The sequence below is a fragment of the Neltuma alba genome, unplaced genomic scaffold (genome assembly GCF_004799145.2).
Source record: "Neltuma alba isolate B1F8T4 unplaced genomic scaffold, ASM479914v2 tig00011342_pilon, whole genome shotgun sequence".
In the NCBI taxonomy this organism is placed as follows: domain Eukaryota; kingdom Viridiplantae; phylum Streptophyta; class Magnoliopsida; order Fabales; family Fabaceae; genus Neltuma; species Neltuma alba.
In genome coordinates, this window is record NW_021636043.1 from 306,180 (window position 1) to 325,971 (window position 19,792).

A 19,792-nucleotide genomic window follows, 5' to 3' on the forward strand; every position below is an offset into this window, starting at 1 on the left:
ATGGAGAAATTGTTCAAATCATGAGTAGAATAAATATGTTCTAATGGAATGGATAAGAGGCCATAGTTTGTTTTGACAAGGAATTTTCTTGTAGCTTATAACTTTCACCAGGTCCCTCGGCAAATTTCTTGAAGAGTTATTCATTATCCAAGTTAAGATGTTCCATAAGGACAATATTTTGAATCAATTATCACAATTAATACCTAACACCAATGAAGTACGAACAAGATTTCTGTCTTTTAATCTTGGGTTAAGGTACATCTAGCATCATGAAATATTTTTTAAATACATCCAACACCTTAAAGTATTTTATGGTGCATCCACCACCCTAAAGTATTTTTTTTTTATCCTTGATACTGGATGTACCAAAAAATATTTTTGGGTGCTGGATGCACCTAAAAAAATATTTTAAAGCATTGGATGTATAAAAAAAATATTTTACAGTGCTGGATGCATTTAAAAAAATACTTCAGGATGCTAAATAGATCACAAAATATTTTAGAGTGTCGGATGCAGTTGAAAATTTTTTTTTGGGATATTGAATGTACATTAACCTTTAATATTTCTGATCAAAAGGTAACTTTGGCTTTGATATGGGTTTTTGTTGATTTCGTATAATCTTGTAAATGAATAAGAAAACTATATGGCAACCTTTATTTACATATACCAACTGTGTAAGCCTTTATTTATTTTATATGGAAATGTGAAAAATAAGATTCATACATTACAATAGTTTATGATTTGATGTAGAATTTAGGAACCAGTTTTAGTGCTTATTAAAGTGATGAATACCCCAAACTCATCATATCTAGATTCTAGACCGTTCAAATCTGATTTGGATGGTCCAGATCTATTTTTTTATTTTTAAAATTATTTTTCAAAAAAAGATAGTTAAAAAATTATCATTTTTTAGATTCTATACTCATTGAAATAATTATTTTAAAAAATTAAAAAAAATAAATCTAAACCATCCAAATCAAATCTAGATGATCTAGATATGATAAGCTTGGGGTGTTCATCACTTTGATAAGCATCAGAACTAGTTCCTGGAAGTTATAATTTACATTAATTGTTGACATTAATACTTTAGCAAATGTTAATTATGTAGATTAAAGTAAAATAAATAAAACAAAGCAATGAGAAAAATAATTCTGTATTTTTATATCCATACATATATATATTCACCTATAGAAAACCATTACTACTAAATTATGAGTTTTATTTAGTGATATTAAACTATTTAGATTGTTTAGATCGATATAAAGGATACGCCTTAATATATATGATTATATGGCTGCAGTCCATGAGTATATAGTTCAACTTTCCATAATTGCCTTGTCTTCTCTGCACAGCGCATATGACCCACTTGCCGAATTTGTTTTGTAAAAGCTCATACTTCTCTCTCATGCTTAGAAAATGACAATCCTTCGCCCCTCTCTTTCTCATCTAATTTGTTGAAGTCTAGGTCCCATTCACATATATAGTTACAATAACAATACCCACAAGCAACTTAAAGGTGACCAACTTTTGAATAAAAGTAGCAAGTAATAACACGAACAAATACATGCATGGCTTTGTTATGACATTAATTTGCAAACAAAACATATTCATTTAGAGTAAGAGATGCTAATTAAATTTGCCTTGCACGGATGATACACTACTACGGATCAACCTCATGCGACTTTAATAGAATTTGTCGCAGGTTTTTCACCACATCATTCACTGGTATCCTGTGTGCATCACCCATCTGCATTGAAGTCACACCAAAAAAAAGAAAGTACAATATTTAAAATTCCCCAAGCACAAGTAGTCTTCATAATACAAGTATATATAACTTGTGTTTAGTACTTTAGTATGATTATAATACATTAATAATTACCTGAGCAATAATGGTAATGCCTAGAATGGAATTTCCAAATGGTAAAACGCTACTACTTGTGACACAGAGATTGAAATTCTGAAGCAGGCTCAATATTTTGAACTGAATGCCCTTTTGTTTCACACAATGGATTCCAAGAAGCACTTGATTATCCGTAACTCTTACTTCAATCTTTGGAAGCACTTCATCGGCCTCACGGAAATCGTCATTTTCGCCAACCTCAATTTTCTTTATGGATATTACTGGAGTCACTTTTTCTAGTTTTGTCACACGTTCTTGAAGTTGTTTCACGTATTTGATAGCTTCCTCAAGTATAGTCATTTTGTCTAACTATATCCAATTCACAGTAAAAGACATTACATTAAAATAAAATTTAAGCGAGGATGCTTAATGCATGGAATGGCTTACATTTTAAAGGGGCCGGGGAAATTTTGTTTAACTCCTAATACTCGAAAGAGTTTGATTTCCACCCTTAAACATGAATTGAAAAACACATAAATGTTTTTTTTTCCGACAGAAGAAAAATATCAATGGTCATTGTCCCAAAAGAAATAAACATAGAAACATGGGCGTTAATAATTGTAAAAATTTTGCAGTACAACGAACAAACTGACCTTCTTCAAGCCCGGAATAGTTGCAGACAGTGCTGCGAAGCCCTCTGTAATTTGGCGTCTTCTTATCCGCTCTGCAGTTACATGATCCATTACGGTCTCCGAAGACCTTCTTTTCTTCTTAGCACTTGGTTCGGCCTTATGGCTCGCTCTGCTGATTCTTTTTGACGAAAAACGTTTCTTATTGGAGTCTTCTTGTTTTGAGATTATTGGTATCACGTTGTAGTTATCAAATGACAGGACGCATGCCCTAGGAGGCATCATCACTTGGTCGCCGGAAGTGATGCCGTTAGTTTCTGTTTCTCTTTGAGCAGATAATACAGTTTCCGACCACAGAGGATCTAAATCTGACGAATGTAGACCTGTTTGATGCGTAAAGTTCCTGAGGAGCTCTTTATCTTCCTCGTCAAAATTCATCATCGTGTGACAATAATCTTGGTCGTGGAAATCTTGAACACCACCCATATCCTGCGACAATTGAAATATTAACTCAAATATTTGAAGTGCGATGAAACTAACAAGTTTTGATATATACGATTTGAATCTTGGTCTTACCAGATGTTGGTGAAAACCAGCCTCCCATGACTCCTGATCCATTATATTAGACTTCTCTCTGATGGTATCAGACATTACATTGGTGAGTATTATCTCGAGACTGTACTTCTCTACAAGTGCTCAAAATTAAAGCATCGATCTAGCTGGTCATATATACATATAGAGGACGTGCATGCATGAAACTAATTAATATGAATTAGTATTATTTGTCAATAATTGGTAGTGAGAATGGAAACAAAGGAGCCCCATCTAGGAAAAAAGAGAGTGGGAAAAGGAAGAAGAATGTAGTGGCCAGGATTATTCACCAAAAGCAGAGGACCAGCAAAGACTGCTGATGTGCTTGGCTGTGTGTGTGTATATATATTCCGCATATCTTTTCCCATTATAAATGAAAAGTGATAATGTATATATTCCTGTTTTTATATGAGTGGCGATATACAACTTTTTAGACTTATATCCTCTTTTCTTCTTTGTCGTTTTGCGTGCCATTAAATTCCCCACTATTGGTGAGGCATGCAGTTACTTCATTGTACAGTTTTTATTTATTTGATGTTAATGACTCGATTATATATACAAGTGCGCTCGCATATATAAATAATAAGCTTTGATCTAAGAGAAATAAAGTTCTATGGAGGAAATGCCAGAATTATGTCTGATTATATGCCATAATGCCTAAACGTGAGACACACCGTGAGACTGATAGAAAATGACCTTCGCAAAGATCCCAAATCATGATAGTGATACTTAGCTTATACTACCTCCAGTCCTTAATATAAAACATCATTTGACCTTTATTTTTAGTCCTAGTTATAAGACTCCAATCCGCTTTATTTTTCATATTTGTGTATTTTTTTCTAAGATAATTCCTCTAATAATGATAGTTCTAACCAATAAATTTGACTAGTAAGGATATTTTAGGAAAGAGAACATCTATTTATTACAAATAACTAACTTAATTTATCTTCTTAATCTCCTCAAATTAGTCAACTAGCTTTTATAATTAGGACTAAAGGTAGTACTTCAATAATTACTCTAATTTCAACCAGTGGACAAAATCCCACATGTCCTATGGACTGTTTGCATGTGAATCAATTTTGGTATCTTTTATTACAAATCCTTTGCTGTGAAGAAAATCAACATGATAACTACAATCATTGCTAACTCAATAAAATCTTATGTTTTTCAAATAATGATAACTCAATCTCCAGACTTTGTTTTAATTTGCATTTCTCAGATTTTTCCACTTCATGTTTTGTTTGCAGACTGTATAATTTCTTCTTCTTTTAGTGGATTCTATGTGAACTCTACCCCCTGCGTATAAGTCAAATTTTGTTAGCGACCCATGATATGATAACGAATATGCAATACCAGAAACAAGACTCGCTAAAGTTCAAAGGAAGTTTCAGTTTTCCTTCCTTCTAAAACTTGACGACAATATTGACACGCCATCGATTAAGCAATACCATTTTCCTCGCCACCACGAGTAATACACCTTAATGCTAAAATAATATTAAATAATAGAGAGTCTAAAAAACGAGGAATAGTATATGATTTTATAATTTGTTCCAAATATTATTCATATATAAACTACGTGAAAATTACGTTTGAATGTTTTGACAAAATTTATAACGAAAGATTTTAAAGATTAAAATTATTCTGAAGAACCTAAAGATCTTATTTTTGTCACGAGGGGACGAAACGATCCTGAACATCTCTCTTGTAATTTTAAAAATGTAATCATTTTATAACGCCAAGAGTTGATAAACAAGATTGTAAGATTATGCAGTTATTTTCTCAATGATGAGAGCTGGAAAAAAAAAGAAATAAAAAAACCAGAAATTTGATAGTGACAATCTTCAAATTTCTTGTAAACTTAAAGAAGAACGAGCTAAAATTAACTTTACTGTGCTGAGAGTTAAGAAACCAATGTAGTGAAAGAACTTAATTCAAGCTTGGTGCAATAACCATAAAAGTGTATTGTACTTATCACAGGAATCTCAGGTGATAACTTTTGAGGGAAATCATTGTTTTGGGGTATTGTCGTCCATATGAAACATTATAGGTTCTTTAATTTCAGTTCCTAAGGTCCTTCATTATAAATTTCATCGATGAAATCCAGGTCCATAAATATAATTTTGTCGATCCCCGGGACTATCCTAATATGGGCATAAAACAGTCACCGTCAAAAAAAGGCAGTTATTCACAAATGAACACAGCTTCATAATCCATAGATAATTTGTGGTCAGTTCCCTCCCCCACAAATACCATGCTGATATAGAAGGATAACAAGGCCCACCACCTATTAACTCTGCTGGCTCATGTCTCTTTATTTGGCTGCGATATAGAAGAATCTTCAGAGAATCTTTTCGTTTCTGGCCCCCTGCATTAAATATATTTGGTTTATCTGCTTCTCCATTAAGCTTCTATATAGATCACAATCTTGCTTCCTTTAAAGTGTGGTTGAAGGCAGCAATCACTTAATTAGCGAGCTTAACAAAGTTGGGATTTTTCACATCTTGCATGGTATCATTATCCACACTACTATCATTTAATTTGGCACAGAAGGAAAACATTGCCGTTCATATAGTTTGGCCCCCTCATCATCAATTTATTCAACCATAGCAATCTCCATGTCCTTCAACAAGAAGCCTGGGCTATCTGATATTCACAAAATCAAGGAAAATAGAGTGGGTTTTTGTCACATTCTTATTAACAAGAGAAGAATTAACCTCAATTAGGGCAGTGTTAGAGGATTTCTCAAATGTTGTATCCTTCCTAGGCCCCCCTTCCCTCTTCCATTGAAACTGAAGATCCACGGACGACAACTATATGTGAATCCAATAGATTGAAGCTCGGAGACACCAGTGTAAGAAAAGCGAGTTATCAGCCAATTTTTTTCTTCCAACAGAAAGCTTGGATTGGAGAGCTTTGAATGAAATATCATGTGTGCGCTCCTTTAAATAACGATTAAAAATAAAATAACAGCAGATAACTACACAGATATAATACACGAGTAGTATTGGTATTCATTATTAATCAAGAAGTTAAGGGTTCGATTTTTGACCTTTGTGTGTGGAGCAAATCTACTTGAAAAAAGTTTACAGTAACGAGAATACTGTTTGATGTTCAGGGGGGAAAAAAACAAAAAGAGCCCTAATTAACAAGACGGTTTTGTGTTCGCCTAAGCATATCCTTGCATAAATGAAGATTGAAGGGGGGTATGATTCAGAAGCAACTTACTAATTAGGCCTTTTTCGATTTGACGCAATAATATGGAAGGGGGAAATAAGTATAATCGAAAATGAAAATGTATTTCATAATTTCCAAAAGATTCATTTAAAACGTAGATTTTTCTTAATAATGCCAATATGAATGGGAAAAACTCCCATCCCAATTAGCACTTACCCATTTCTTTTCTGTAGTATCCATCATTTTCATCAGCATCAATAATTGGATTTGTCAGAGGTCCCGTTCACATTTTTATTTGGAAGCATGCTTGATTTTTTTTTTTTTCCTGGGCCTGGAAAGCATGCTTGATTTGTTGTCCATCTGTTTTGACTTTCACTCTCTTGTGCCTTTTTTCGGTTGGCCAAAAAACATTTATGATGTTTGTTTACTAAAAAATAAAAAGAAGAAAAAAGCAAGACCTCGGGGCAACTTTAGTCAATTACAAGGCACCCTACATATTCTTATCGCATTAATTGTATTTGACATATATATATATATATATATATATGTGCCTATAACTTTAATTAATATTACCTCCTCCGGTCCTTAATATAAAATCTTGTTTGACTTTTATTTTGGTTCAAGATATAAGACTTCAATCCATTTTGTCTCTTATATTTATACATTTTTTTCCAGGATAATCCTTTTAATAATAATTGTTCTAACTAATATACTTACTTAATAAGAATATTTTAGAAAAGACAACACCTATTTATTACAAATAACTAACTTAACTTATTTTCTTAATCTACTCAAATTAATTAACTAGCTTTTATATTTAGGACCGGAGGTAGTATAAGGATACCAAGAGGGAGCGGATCAAAATTAATATAATATAAAAATAACATTGAAAACTGGCTGAATAATTTTATGATAACTTTAATATTTTAATTAGTTTTGAATTGTTTTCTTGATATATGTGAGATGGACCTAGGCACAAATTATATTTATGATTACTGGAGGGAGTATGAACTAGCATCTTGTGTGTGTGTGTTCTCTCTCATGCTAATTTTTATTTCTTGCTTCATATGAATTACCAACAAACATAATTTTTCTTTGAAAACAAAGAAAATACATACACACACCAACCTTCCTTACTATTTCCAATATTGCCTAAAATCTCTTTGGAGTCGCTGTCATGAGATTCCTTCGCAGAGAAAAATCATCTCTAATTAGAATTACTTCATTAATTCAGACATTAAATTTGCGTCTCACGCACATGCACGAAGCATGACATTTTTTTTCTGGATGTTTTGGCCAACAATGAAGCATGATACACTAGGACGGATCAGCCTAATAATAGAATTTGTCGTAGGTTTTTCACCACTTCATTCACTGGCGTCCTGTATTCATCACCCACCTGCATTATATATAGTCACAAGATTTGAAAGATTTCAAATTAAATTTGCCAAACACACAAGTCATTATAATATTATATGAATTATGCTCAATATAATTATTTGCACATCACTATATACCTGAGCAATAATGGTAATGCCAATAGTGGATTTTCCAAAGGGCAAGACGCTGCTACCGGAGACATAAAGATGAAAGTTCTCAAGCAAACTCAATATTTTGAACTCAATGCCCTTCCATTTCTCGCAACGGATTCCCATAAACATTTGCTTCTCTGCAACTCTAACCTCAATCTTAGGCAGTTCTTCATTGACTTCATAGAAGGCGTCGTCATTCTCACAAAACTCGATTCTCTTTATGGCTGTGAGTGATGGATCTTTTTCTAGTTCTCTTACGCGTTCTTCAAGTTGTTTCACGTATTTGATAGCTTCGTCCAGTATAGTCACTTTGTCCAACTATATATATCCAATTCGCAGTAAACGAAACATTAATTAAGACAGAACTTAACCCCAAAAAAGGCTTAGTATGGCGTGGATTTGTTTGGATTTCGTAGGGAAAAGGTTCGTTTAACTCTGGTACTAAAAAAGGTTTGATAATCTCCACCAATTCTATTTTTTCTAGACAAATAAATCAAGAAACCTCCAGTCAATTTGTCGAACATATATAAATAAAGTTTTTGTTTATTGAAATTCAATTAAATACTGTGCTATATATTTCTTTAGTTTCCAAAGTTGGCATTTGCTTCTTTGACCCCAGAAAGGCATCAAACGAAGCATTAATTATTTAATTAATTGTAATTTTCGGAGAACAAGAAACAAACTCACCTTCTTCAAGCAGGGTATAGTTGCAGAAAGTGCAATGAACTTCTCTGTGATTTGTTGTCTCCTTCTCCTCTCTGTCATTATATGATCCTCCACTTTCTCTGGACATCTCCTTTTATTCTTTCCGGCCTCAACGCTGTTACGCCTCGCTCTGCTCTTTTTCGATGAACAATGTTTCAATGTATTTTGTTCATGTTTCGTTATGGTTGGTTTTACGCCGGAGTTATCAAATGACAGAACGTATGTCCTAGGAGACATCACGTGCTTGCTGGAGCAAGTGCCGTTATTTTCATTTTCATGTCTTTGAGAAGACGATGTAATTTCTGACCAGAGCGGATCCAAATCCGACGAATAATGACCGTCTGGTTCCTGCACAAAGTTCCAGGGAAACTCTTCTTCTTCCTCGTCCAAATTCGTCATCGTCTCACAATCTTGGATTTCTTGAGCATCATCATCCATATCCTGCGATGATTATTAAAATATATGAACATCAAAATAAAAGGACTATAATACATGTATGATGACAGTCCTGGTCTTAATTACTGGATACTGAGGAAAACCAGTCTCCCATGACTCCTCCATTTGACGATATTCGTTCCTGAGAGATCAGAACATGTACTTGAGGTATGTTTATGAGTCCTTTATATCTAGTTATATATATATATATATATATTGGAACGTACATGCATGAAATTAATATGAATTAGCTAGTAGTAGTCAATAAATGATGATGAAAATGGAAACAGAAGAGCCCCACTTAGGAAAAAAGAGTGTGAGAAAAGGAAGAAATTATAAAGAAAACAAAGAAGAATGTAATAGAAGCAAAAACTATTCACAGAAATGAGAAGGGGACAAGCAAAGACTGATATTCTGGCCGTATACGTTTCCTTATTGGGAAAGTGATAATAATACCTCTTTTATCTGTGTGAGTGGAGACATGACGATACGTCTATATATGCTTACACCCTTTTCTTTTTTTATCGTTTTGCGTACAGTTATCACCTCCGTCAGTATCCTTGCTTTCAGATTTCTTTCTTAATTTCTTCCGTAATTCTTCATACCAAAGCTTACAGATGATAAATTAAAATACAGCTAAAGAAGTTTCCCGAATTGAGGGTAGTATTCTGATATGTACAGTTCTGTCCCATCCTAAACGTGAGACACGCCATGAAACTGACAGAAAATGGCCTTCACGAAGATGCCAGAATAATGTGAATGACACTTCAATATAATAGACAGTTTTGAGCCCCACATCGTAAACTCTTGAGATGATTTCATGTGTAATCTTGCAAATAAATTGGAAAAGGGAGTCAGGTGAATCCAAGGCTCATTATTAATTAATTACCATATCCTATACATATTTGGGACATGTCGTTAGGAAATTTAAGAGGTTAGCTCGGACCCAAAAAAACAAAAAAACTCTAGTTGGATAAAAAGAAAAATAATGTTTGATATGATGTTGACCATGAGCAGCTAATTAAATTTTGATTTTATTATTTTGCTGGGATTGCTGCATTGGGAATATAATATTGACAAAAACTAAAGAGGACTGCAGTGTTTTATTACAATCTTAAACTGCAGGGTGTTTGGTAACTCTTCACGCAAATAGAGATAAAACTCCTCATATATTGGAAAATTACTTCTAAAAAGTTAATCCAAACACCCTCTTAATGGTCTTTTGTATATAAGGGGTGCCTAAGAATGATGATTACCTTCCCAGAGATTTCATTGAATGACAATTATATCCTCAGCCCATGTGATGAAAAGACATGAAATGCCCTCATGGGATGAATTACAGCCAAAAAATCCAACGAGATCAATCGCCACCGAGAATCTCTACCATCGACATCATCAATGCCCATGCATGGAGGCTTCTTCGGCGACACCTTAAATTTCTCTGATAATGGACTTTGAAGCCCTTTTCTAGATTAGTGCCGATTTTCTTCTTTCAGATCTCCTCCCTCATGTTCCAATTAGCCCTTGTCCAAATTTGCATTCCATATATCCTCACCTTCTAGATTTGATCATATATGCTGTTGCGTGAATATCGATTATGTTGATGTGTGGGTGTTTGCTTGCAAAAGAGGAGGATGGGGAGGGAAAGTTTGTTTTTCTTCCCTTGTTATTTGTTTAAAATTACCCAATAGACATTAATTAAAATTGTCTTATTACATGCATGGATTATGATACACTAGTACGGATCAACCTCATTATCATGCGACTTCAGTAGAATTTGTCGCAAGTTTTTCATCACTTCATTCACCGGCATCCTGTATTCATCGCCCACCTATATTGTAGTCACAAGAATTCAAGATTATACTTCAGATTTGTTTCCCAAACACAAGTCATGGAAATTATATATTTATGAATTATACTATACATGTTCAATGCAATTAATTAGTTATATACCTGAGCAATAATGGTAATGCCAAGAGTGGAATTTCCAAATGACAAGACGCTACTACTGGAGACATGGAGATGAAAATTCTCAAGCAAACTCAGTATTTGGAACTCGATGCCCTTTTGTTTCTGGCAATGGACTCCCAGCAGTACTTGTTTCTCTGAAACTCTTACTTCAATCTCAGGCAGTTCTCCATTCACTTCACAGAAATCGTCGACATTCTCACAAACCTGCTCAATTCTCTTTATGGATATCATTGATGACTCTTTCTCTAGTCCTTTTACATGCTCTTGAAGTTGTTTCACGTATTTGATAGCTTCGTCCAGTATAGTGGCTTTGTCCAGCTATATCAAAACACAGAGAAAAACATATGTATATGGCCTGCTAATGTTTATAATTCATCTCTTATTTTACTAAAATTACAGACACGCATAGATTTTTTTTATTTAACTTCTAAAATATGTATATATTCTCGAAAACTTATGAAAATACATAATATTTTTGGGGAGATCGATTTTGTGAGTTATGAAAATATTTGTCCAAAATTCATATATAATACAAGTTCTTCAAATGAATCCAAAAAGAAAATCGAATTACATCTTTTTGAAAATTTATGAAAATCACGTAATATTTTTGTCACAAAAAATAATCACATAATATTTTTTGTTTGAATTTTTTAATTCGTTACATATTATATGTTATATAAAGATATCCATTCCAATTTTTTTAATAAAAAATCAACTCACCTAGCTTTTTACAACATGCAATAATATTACTGTTGATATCAATTGATGATGCGCGTTTGCTATAATATTTCAATACAACAGTAAATAACACTTAGTAAACTCATGAACTTTAAACAGATACATTTAAAACCATAATTATATCGGGAAAAAACAGAGAGAGAGAGAGAGAGAGAGAGAGAGAGAGAACTATAAATATAATTAACTTTATGTCTGGTCAAAAAAATAATTAACTTTACGAGAACACCCAACCCCACTTATGGGGACAAGCTTCAGAAGTTCAGGGAACCCGTGATTAATTGGCACATCACATACAATTATGAACTAAAAGAATAGTTTTTTCCCCCCCCTAATTTGCCTGTGCCATTTCCCCGTCCTGAACATAATTGAGAGGTATTAAATCTCTAAACTCAATCTAACCAATGATGGTGAACTATATATATAACAGTGAGACACAAAATACAATAACACAAGTAAAATTTCAAATATTCAAACCATACCAACCTTCTTCAAGCCGGGAATAGTTGCAGAAAGTGCTGCGAAGCCCTCTGTGATCTGGCGTCGCCTTCTCCTCTCTGCCATTATATGATCCATTACTGTCTCCGAGGACCTTCTTTTCTTCTTATTACTGGGTTCAGAGTTATGCTTCGCTCTGGTGATTCTTCTTGACGAACAACGTTTCTTATCAGAGTCTTCTTGTTTTGGGATCATTGGTTTCACGTCATGGTCATCAAATTGCAGGATGCACGCCCTAGGAGACATCAGGACGTGGTTTTCATCCTTCCAACCATGGTTACTGAAACTGCCCTTACTCTCAGATTCTGTTTGAGAAGTCAGATAATGACCAGCTGGTTGCTGCATAATGTTTCTCAGAAGGTCTTCGTCCTCCTCTTCTAAACACTTCATCATTTCATTGTACTGCTCACGCAAATCTACTTCATCGCCATCCATATCCTGCGATTATTCAGATGTATTAACAAGATTATCTTTGTGATGAGCCTCTGTGACAACAAAGAGCGGACAAGAAAGAAGACACATGTATGTACATATCACATATTCTCTCTCTCTCTCTCTCTATATATATATATATATTGTGAATCAAACGCCAAAATTCAAACTAGATATTGTATAGGGAAACTTTTGAAAGTTGATCTTTATTGATCTGTTGAGTCGTTGGGATTAGTTTTATAGGAGAGATTTGAGACGAAATCAAGATATATAAAGCGTTTTCATGTGAAGGAGAGGTGACAAGGTATTGTTGGTCTTACTAGCAGTGGAAGAAAACTAGTCTGCCATGACTCCTCCATTAGACTTGTGTGAGAGACAAGATGAGTGCTCTGGAAACAACTCTAGGTTTTCAAGTGCTTTAACAACATCCAGTTTTCTATATTTATAATGGGACAAGGAATGTTTCTTTTGCGTCTTCATGCATGGAGACTGAATTTAATTGTTCATCAATAATTGATTGTGAAAGTTATAGAATGATGAACCCCTTTTAGGTAAAAAGAGTGGGCCAATGGGAGAGGAAAAGAATAGGAATATTGTACTAACAAGGTATATATATCCTTATTAAAAAAGAGGACTTGCAAATACTCGTGTTTGGCCGTATCTGTATTATCTTTTCGCATTAAGAAAGTGATACTGATACGTGTCAGAATATGAGTTGTAAGACATATACACATACAACTTTAGATTTAGATTGTATAATCATTTCATCGATCTTTAGAGTTTTTCATGCGTCTAAATCCCCTCGTGAATCGTGATTGTTAACAATCTGAAATAAGTCTTGTCTAGCCTCTAACAATGAAACTACCTTCACCCTTACTTGTACCTTGGCCTTCTTCTTAATGGCGGCACTAATAATGGGTTTAGTTAGTATGTATTATTATGGGACTATGTCTTAGTTTTTCATAGTTTGCCTCATGTGCTACCTCTTGTAATTTTGCAACTTTTTTCTCTGTTTGATCATTCTCAAACTCATCGCTATTTTATGGTCTCTCGTACTAGCTTTAATTTCTCCCGTCCCAAAAATATGCAAATTAAAGTCAATAATCTTCTAAGAAAACATCTTCAATCAACCTATTAATTTGTCTGTGTATTATAATACAACCTAATAACCAGTATTGAAAACAAAACACTTGAATTAATTATGAATTTGAATATAGCATTGATAATTTTCTATATTCACAGTGTGTGTATGTGGGACAATTGTTCAAAACTTGGCAGGAATCCCCTGAGTCCTTTTTTTCCCAACCTTTCATCGATCGTTATATTCTCTTGCTCATCAACCCTAAGCAATTTATTTGAACCTTCAGAAGATATTCTCTTGTTTTCATCAAATCGTTACGTATGATTGACTTGAAAAATCTTTTAATTAGCTCGTGACAAGATTTTTAGGTAAAAGATTTACTTTTAATCGTTTGTATATGAAGAAGTTTAATTTTGAAAGCAACGTACTTTGAGTTTTCCCTTTTTGTTGGGTCCTCACCTTCTTTTATCACAAAAAAACGGTAAGTACTTTACATTTACATCCTGCTGAGACTATATCATTTTGAATGCTTCTTTTGTGGGGGGAAAAAATTAAAACTTTACATGTCATATCTTTAATAAAAGCTTACGCAAATTATGCTACTACTTCTGGTCCTAATTATAAGAGCCAGTTGACTAATTTGAGGAGATTAAGGAAGTAAGTTGAGTTAGTTATTTGTCCTAAATAAGTGTTGTATTTCTTAAAATATCCTTGCTAATCAAGTGTATTGATTAGAACTCTTATTATTAGAAGGGCTACTTTGAAAAAATATATAAATATGAGAGACAAAGTGGATTGCGGTCTTATATTTAGGACCAAAATAAAAGACAAACAGGATCTTATATTAAGGATCGGAGGTAGTATAATATAGTGAGAATAAAAGGCACCATTCTAATTGTGTTGGAATATACTACCTCCAGTAATATAAGAGCTAGTTTGGCATTCAATTTGGTTCAATTATAATATCTTAATTTACTTTATCTTTTATATTTATCCATCTTTCTCAAGATAATCTTTATAGTAATTGTACATGTTAAAGGTTTCACAAATAATAGTTATAGCTAATATGTATGATTAGCAAGAGTATTTTAGAAAAAAACGATATTTATTTATTACAAATAACTAATTTAACTAATTTTTTTAACCTGCTCAAATTAATCACCTAGTTCTTATACTAAAGATTAGAGGTAGTAGCGTAAATAAAGATGATGTTACTTTAGGATATATAGTAACTGATCAAATCGTGATTAAACATATAAAAACGAAATAGAACAAGGATATTAAGACGAGCATAGGAAGCGCGTGGTAGGTCTAGATGATGAGACAATGCCACGCAATCAAGAGTGCCAGTGTAGAAAAAGACAATTGGAATGAGACCGCATGTTGAAATTAAAAGTAGGTTGCGCATCACAATGATTGGATTCATAATTCACAAAGCGTGATTAATAATAAAATTTGGTGCTCCCTCCCCTCCTTGTTACAAATTGAAAAAACAATTAATTAAATTACATTGGTGGAGATAGTAGTTAAAATTAGTTGATAACAATAAATAGTTAAAAAATATGTAACCGTTAAATATCTTCATTTACGTGAAAGAAAAAGAATATGTGGTGAATAGAGAATGTGTGAGAATGACATGAGTAAATAAAAACAAGTTTGACTTTGGCCAAAAAAAATAATTTTGAACCAACATCCAAATATTTCTCATAAAAAGAAATATGATATACTCCCACATTATCTCTTGTGAAAAAGAAAGGCATGGGGTATTTATATTTTGAACAAAACCTATAGGTCAAGTTTTTTTATAACCATTTTGTCCATTGTTCTGATCAAATTTTGTCATTTCTCCTATTTTTTCCACATTATCATGTCACCCCAACCCTCGGCCAAACCACCGCTAACTTTTTTTTCCCATGGAAAAACTACATATAATTGCATTAGAGTAAAGTTAGAAAAAGTATTACCTAGCTAAGATTTTCCAAAGTGCATTCTCCCTAAGTTGAAGAAAAAGTGGATAAGATCATAAGGGGTCTTGAATACAACTGTGATGACGAATAAACAACAGGACCCTCCTCAATAGGCACAAACACGAATACCATTTACATTGGTTCCACACGGTCCATGCCTTGAAAGTAGCAAGATGTTGATGATAGAAGAACATCAAAATACTGATTCGCTTACACCTGGCAGATGATTTACGCAACTTATCAAAAAAAGGAAGCCAATGTTCATGGCCAGGAAGTGTCACTGTTCGTTCAGGGCCAGAGATTTGTGAACGTGGACCCATAATTCAAAGATGAATCCCCAGTCGAGCCGAACAAAGTGGACACATAATTGGTTGTAGAAATTGGCCTCAGAGTAAGCTTTATGAATAATTGGCAAAGGAGAGACATCATATCCATTTTATCCACCAACCTCTGATTCCTGAAAAACCAACAAAATGCATTCTTTTTTTTTTCTTTAGTCTTCATTGAAGCCCCAGATGAAGAAAAAAAATCTGTAATTCTCATGTCCAATTGATGGGCAACACCCGTAGGCAATTTGTGAAAAGAAAGCGGATAAACCAAAACAGAGGACACCACTGATTTAATGAGTGTTAAACGTCCTGCTTGAGATAATAATGATGCCTTCCATTGCTGCAATTTGGAATTAATTTTATCCAAAACTTCATTAAACAATTCTGCTCTCTGTCGCCCTAAATCAACATGTGTACCAAAATATTTTCCGAAACGATTAGCAAAATTGATACCCAAAAGTTTAGATAGCCTTATTTTAGTAGCATGCGAAACATTCGGGCTAAACACCATCAATGATTTTCTTCTATTCACTTTTTGACCAGCCAAAAGACTATATTTGTCTAATATTTGATTGCCTAAATTAAAAGATTGCTTATCCGCTCTAACCACAAGAAGAGTATCATTTGCAAACAGTAGATGAGAAAGGGCTAAAGATCCCCGACTCAAAGGTAGTCCCTTCCACTTACCCTGCTGTTGTGACTGCAAAATCCAAGAAGAAAGAATATTAGCACATAAAAATGTTTAGATAAGGTGAAAGTGGATCACCCTCCCGAATCCCACTCCGAGGATAACATTCTGGTGAAGGACAACCATTAAGCAACACTTGATACGAAGCCGCCTGCATAATCAACTTAACCCAATGAATAGGGAAACTCATCTTCAAGATTTCAACATGTAAAGAAGACCAAGATAATTTATCATAAGTCTTTTCAATGTCCAACTCGATGACGCACCACCCTTTCTTTTGTTTCCTTAATGAACCAAGCTTAGCCATAACGTCACTAACCACCAAAATATTATCCGAAATGAGTCTTCCGTTTCTGAAAAGGCAAAATAACATCCTGAAGCACAGGTTGCAACCTATTACAGAGAACTTTGGTAATAATGTTGTACACGACATTACATAAGTTTGTGGGCCGAGAATCATTAAAAGATTGGAAAACCTTGCCCTTGGGAATTACTGAAATAAACGTCCTATTCAGTGCAGGAGGTAAAGATGCAGTGACAAAAAATTGATTAACAATTTGAAACACATCATCTTTTACAAACTGCCAAAGCCTTTGATAAAACCGTGCATTAAAACCATCCGGTCCCGAGGCCCCATCAGCACCGCTAACTTTTTGGAAAGAAAATTAAAAATCAAGAAAAACTATTTGCTGCAGCTCTGATATAAACTCTTCTTCCCCCACCTCGTAGACGATTGATCACTCCCCACTATTTCCTTAGGTCCAAGGATCGGGGAACACTTATTCAAGAATTACTCCCTCTGGTACTTATTACTCCTCGGATTATTTAACTAATTTAATTAGATTAAGAAAGTTAGGTAAGTTAGTTAATTATAAAAAATATGATATGTTTTTTCTAAAATAACATAATCATCTTCCTTAATATCCCCTCTTTCTTTCCTACTTGATTATGGATGAGGGAGTATTAATAGGGATAATTTATAAAAAATTAATAAATATGAGAAATACTACCTCCGGTCCTTAATATAAGACCCTGTTTGAGTTTTATTTTGGTTCTAAATATAAGACCCCAATCTACTTTGTCTCTCATATTGATGTATTTTTTCCAAGATAGTCCTTTTAATAATTATAGTCCTAGCCAATATAGTTTATTAGTAAGGATATTTTAGGAAAGACAACACCTATTTATTACAAATAACTAACTTAACTTCTTTCCTTAATCTCCTCAAATTAGTCAACTGAGTCTTATAATTAGGACCGGAGGTAGTATATCATACATTTAAGACCAAAATTAACTTAACAATTAGGTTCTGCATTAAGCACTGAAAGAGTATAAGTTTTAAATAACTAATTCACAGATAACGAATAGTTAATTAAAATTAGTTAAAAACAATAAATATATTAGAAATATATTTTTATTTTCAAATATGTCATTATAATAAATAAGAAAAAGATGAAAAAGAATGTGTAGAAAAATATGATAAGAGATAAATAATCAAAGACAATATTAGAACAAATATATTAAATGTTAAGACAAACCCAAATCGAAACTCATAAAGTGGATCACATTCCTTTTCAAATTTAAAGTTTATAAATAAGACTAGAGGGAGTAATAAATTAAGTTACAGACTTGTTCACCTTCCCATGTATGGTAGTTAGTTAGGCTTGTTAATTAAGCTCCTACTTGTCCATGGAAAAAAAATCATATATTCATAATAAATTAAACATAATAATGCAATAACCAATGAATATGAAATAATGATTTTGTTTTTTTCCTAGGCATAAGTATTCTTCTATTGAAGGTAATTATGTTTGAGATATTATCAGATGCTAAATGTCAACGTCTCTTCTTATGCGAATTTGAATCTTGATTTACTATATTATGAGGGACTAGCTCCTTTCTTTGAATCCAATCCTAAGGGTCATAGTATGAGGGGAATGGAGGTGAGGAAAGGGAAATAAAATTTTTAAAGAACTCGATTTAAAAAACCGAAAATATGAGGGTTAAAAGTTTCTAATTAATTTTTATTTCTCTTTTATTTTACATCTTCTTTTTATTAAAATTGTAAAATTCCACTTCTCTAATTTTTTAAATTGAGTTTATTAATATTTTTTCTCTCCTCATTTTTTTTTCTATTTTTCTTTCATCAAACATAGGGTAAAAGTCACTCATTGACACCGAAGGAGGTGTTGATATGGATTGGGCCAGGAGCGGAAGTCCCTCCTGAAGCCGCTGGGCCTGGGAGAGCTTTCGGACTTGACGGATTCTATTTTGGGCCTAAGCTCCATGTTTATAATCATTAATATTAAAAGTTTAAATATAATTGCAAAATTTTCTTATATTATCAAATTTTGAAATTTTAATCCGAACTTTTGAATATATATGTATATATGTAATTTTGGATATATATGTATATATGCAAAGTTTTAAAATATAAACTACCAATTATTTATATATCACTCTCAAAAAGTTAAATGAAAATTTGTGTGTATCATTTAAACTCTTTTCCCTCATCTTTAATGTTAAAAATTGAAAATTTATTTAGTTATGAAAATTTCACACTAAAATGATAAATTATGAAAAATAAAAAAATGGAACTAATATATATTATTACAATGACACGTCATCTTTCACCCAAACTTATTACTAATTATTATAATAATTTTTACTAATTTTTCAGTTTTTTAATTCGGAGCATTCTATAAAATAAGAGGAATGGAATAATTTCATATTACATATTTAATTATTAAGGAGATCTAGTCACTTATGAAAATTTTTGACCTATTTTATTATAAATTGTAATTAATTCTTTGATTTTATTTAAATCAAAAAAATTAATTTTTTGATTTAAAACTTGTTTGAAATACTACTTCTGGTCCTTAATATAAGACCCTGTTTGATTTTTATTTTGATCATAAATATAAGACCTCAATCCACTTTATCTTTTATATTTATTCAATTTTTTTAAGATAAGCTTTCTAATAATTATAGTTCTAGTTAATACATTTGATTAGTAAGGATATTTTAGGAAAAACAACACTTATTTAGTACAAATAACTAACTCAACTTACTTTTTTAATCTCTTCAAATTAATTAACTGGTTCTTATAATTTATACACAGTTTTTTAATTATAATTTATAAAATACAAAGTAAATATATATGAAAAGTTTTGTTTCATCTTACA

The 19,792-nt window shown here is 32.8% G+C and overlaps 1 protein-coding gene across 1 annotated transcript; it reads right to left on the bottom strand.

The window, feature by feature from the left end:
- Window positions 1-1,660: 1,660 nt before the first annotated feature.
- On the bottom strand, window positions 1,661-3,120 carry LOC114712277 (transcription factor NAI1-like). Its single transcript, XM_028896784.1, has 4 exons — window positions 3,046-3,120; window positions 2,494-2,958; window positions 1,880-2,209; window positions 1,661-1,747 (listed from the first exon to the last, which is right to left on the bottom strand). The coding sequence occupies exons 1-4, from the start codon at window positions 3,118-3,120 to the stop codon at window positions 1,661-1,663; spliced, it is 957 nt and encodes a 318-aa protein (XP_028752617.1).
- Between the last annotated feature and the right edge of the window lie 16,672 nt (window positions 3,121-19,792).

Excerpts from the sequence above, each read along its gene's own strand:
- LOC114712277 (XM_028896784.1), bottom strand. The coding sequence starts at position 3,120 with ATGTCTGATACCATCAGAGAGAAGTCTAATATAATGGATCAGGAGTCA. Across the intron at positions 2,959-3,045 it reads CTGGTTTTCACCAACATCTG|GATATGGGTGGTGTTCAAGA; the intron begins GTAAGACCAAGA and ends CAATTGTCGCAG. Across the intron at positions 2,210-2,493 it reads CTATTCCGGGCTTGAAGAAG|TTAGACAAAATGACTATACT; the intron begins GTCAGTTTGTTC and ends AATTGGATATAG.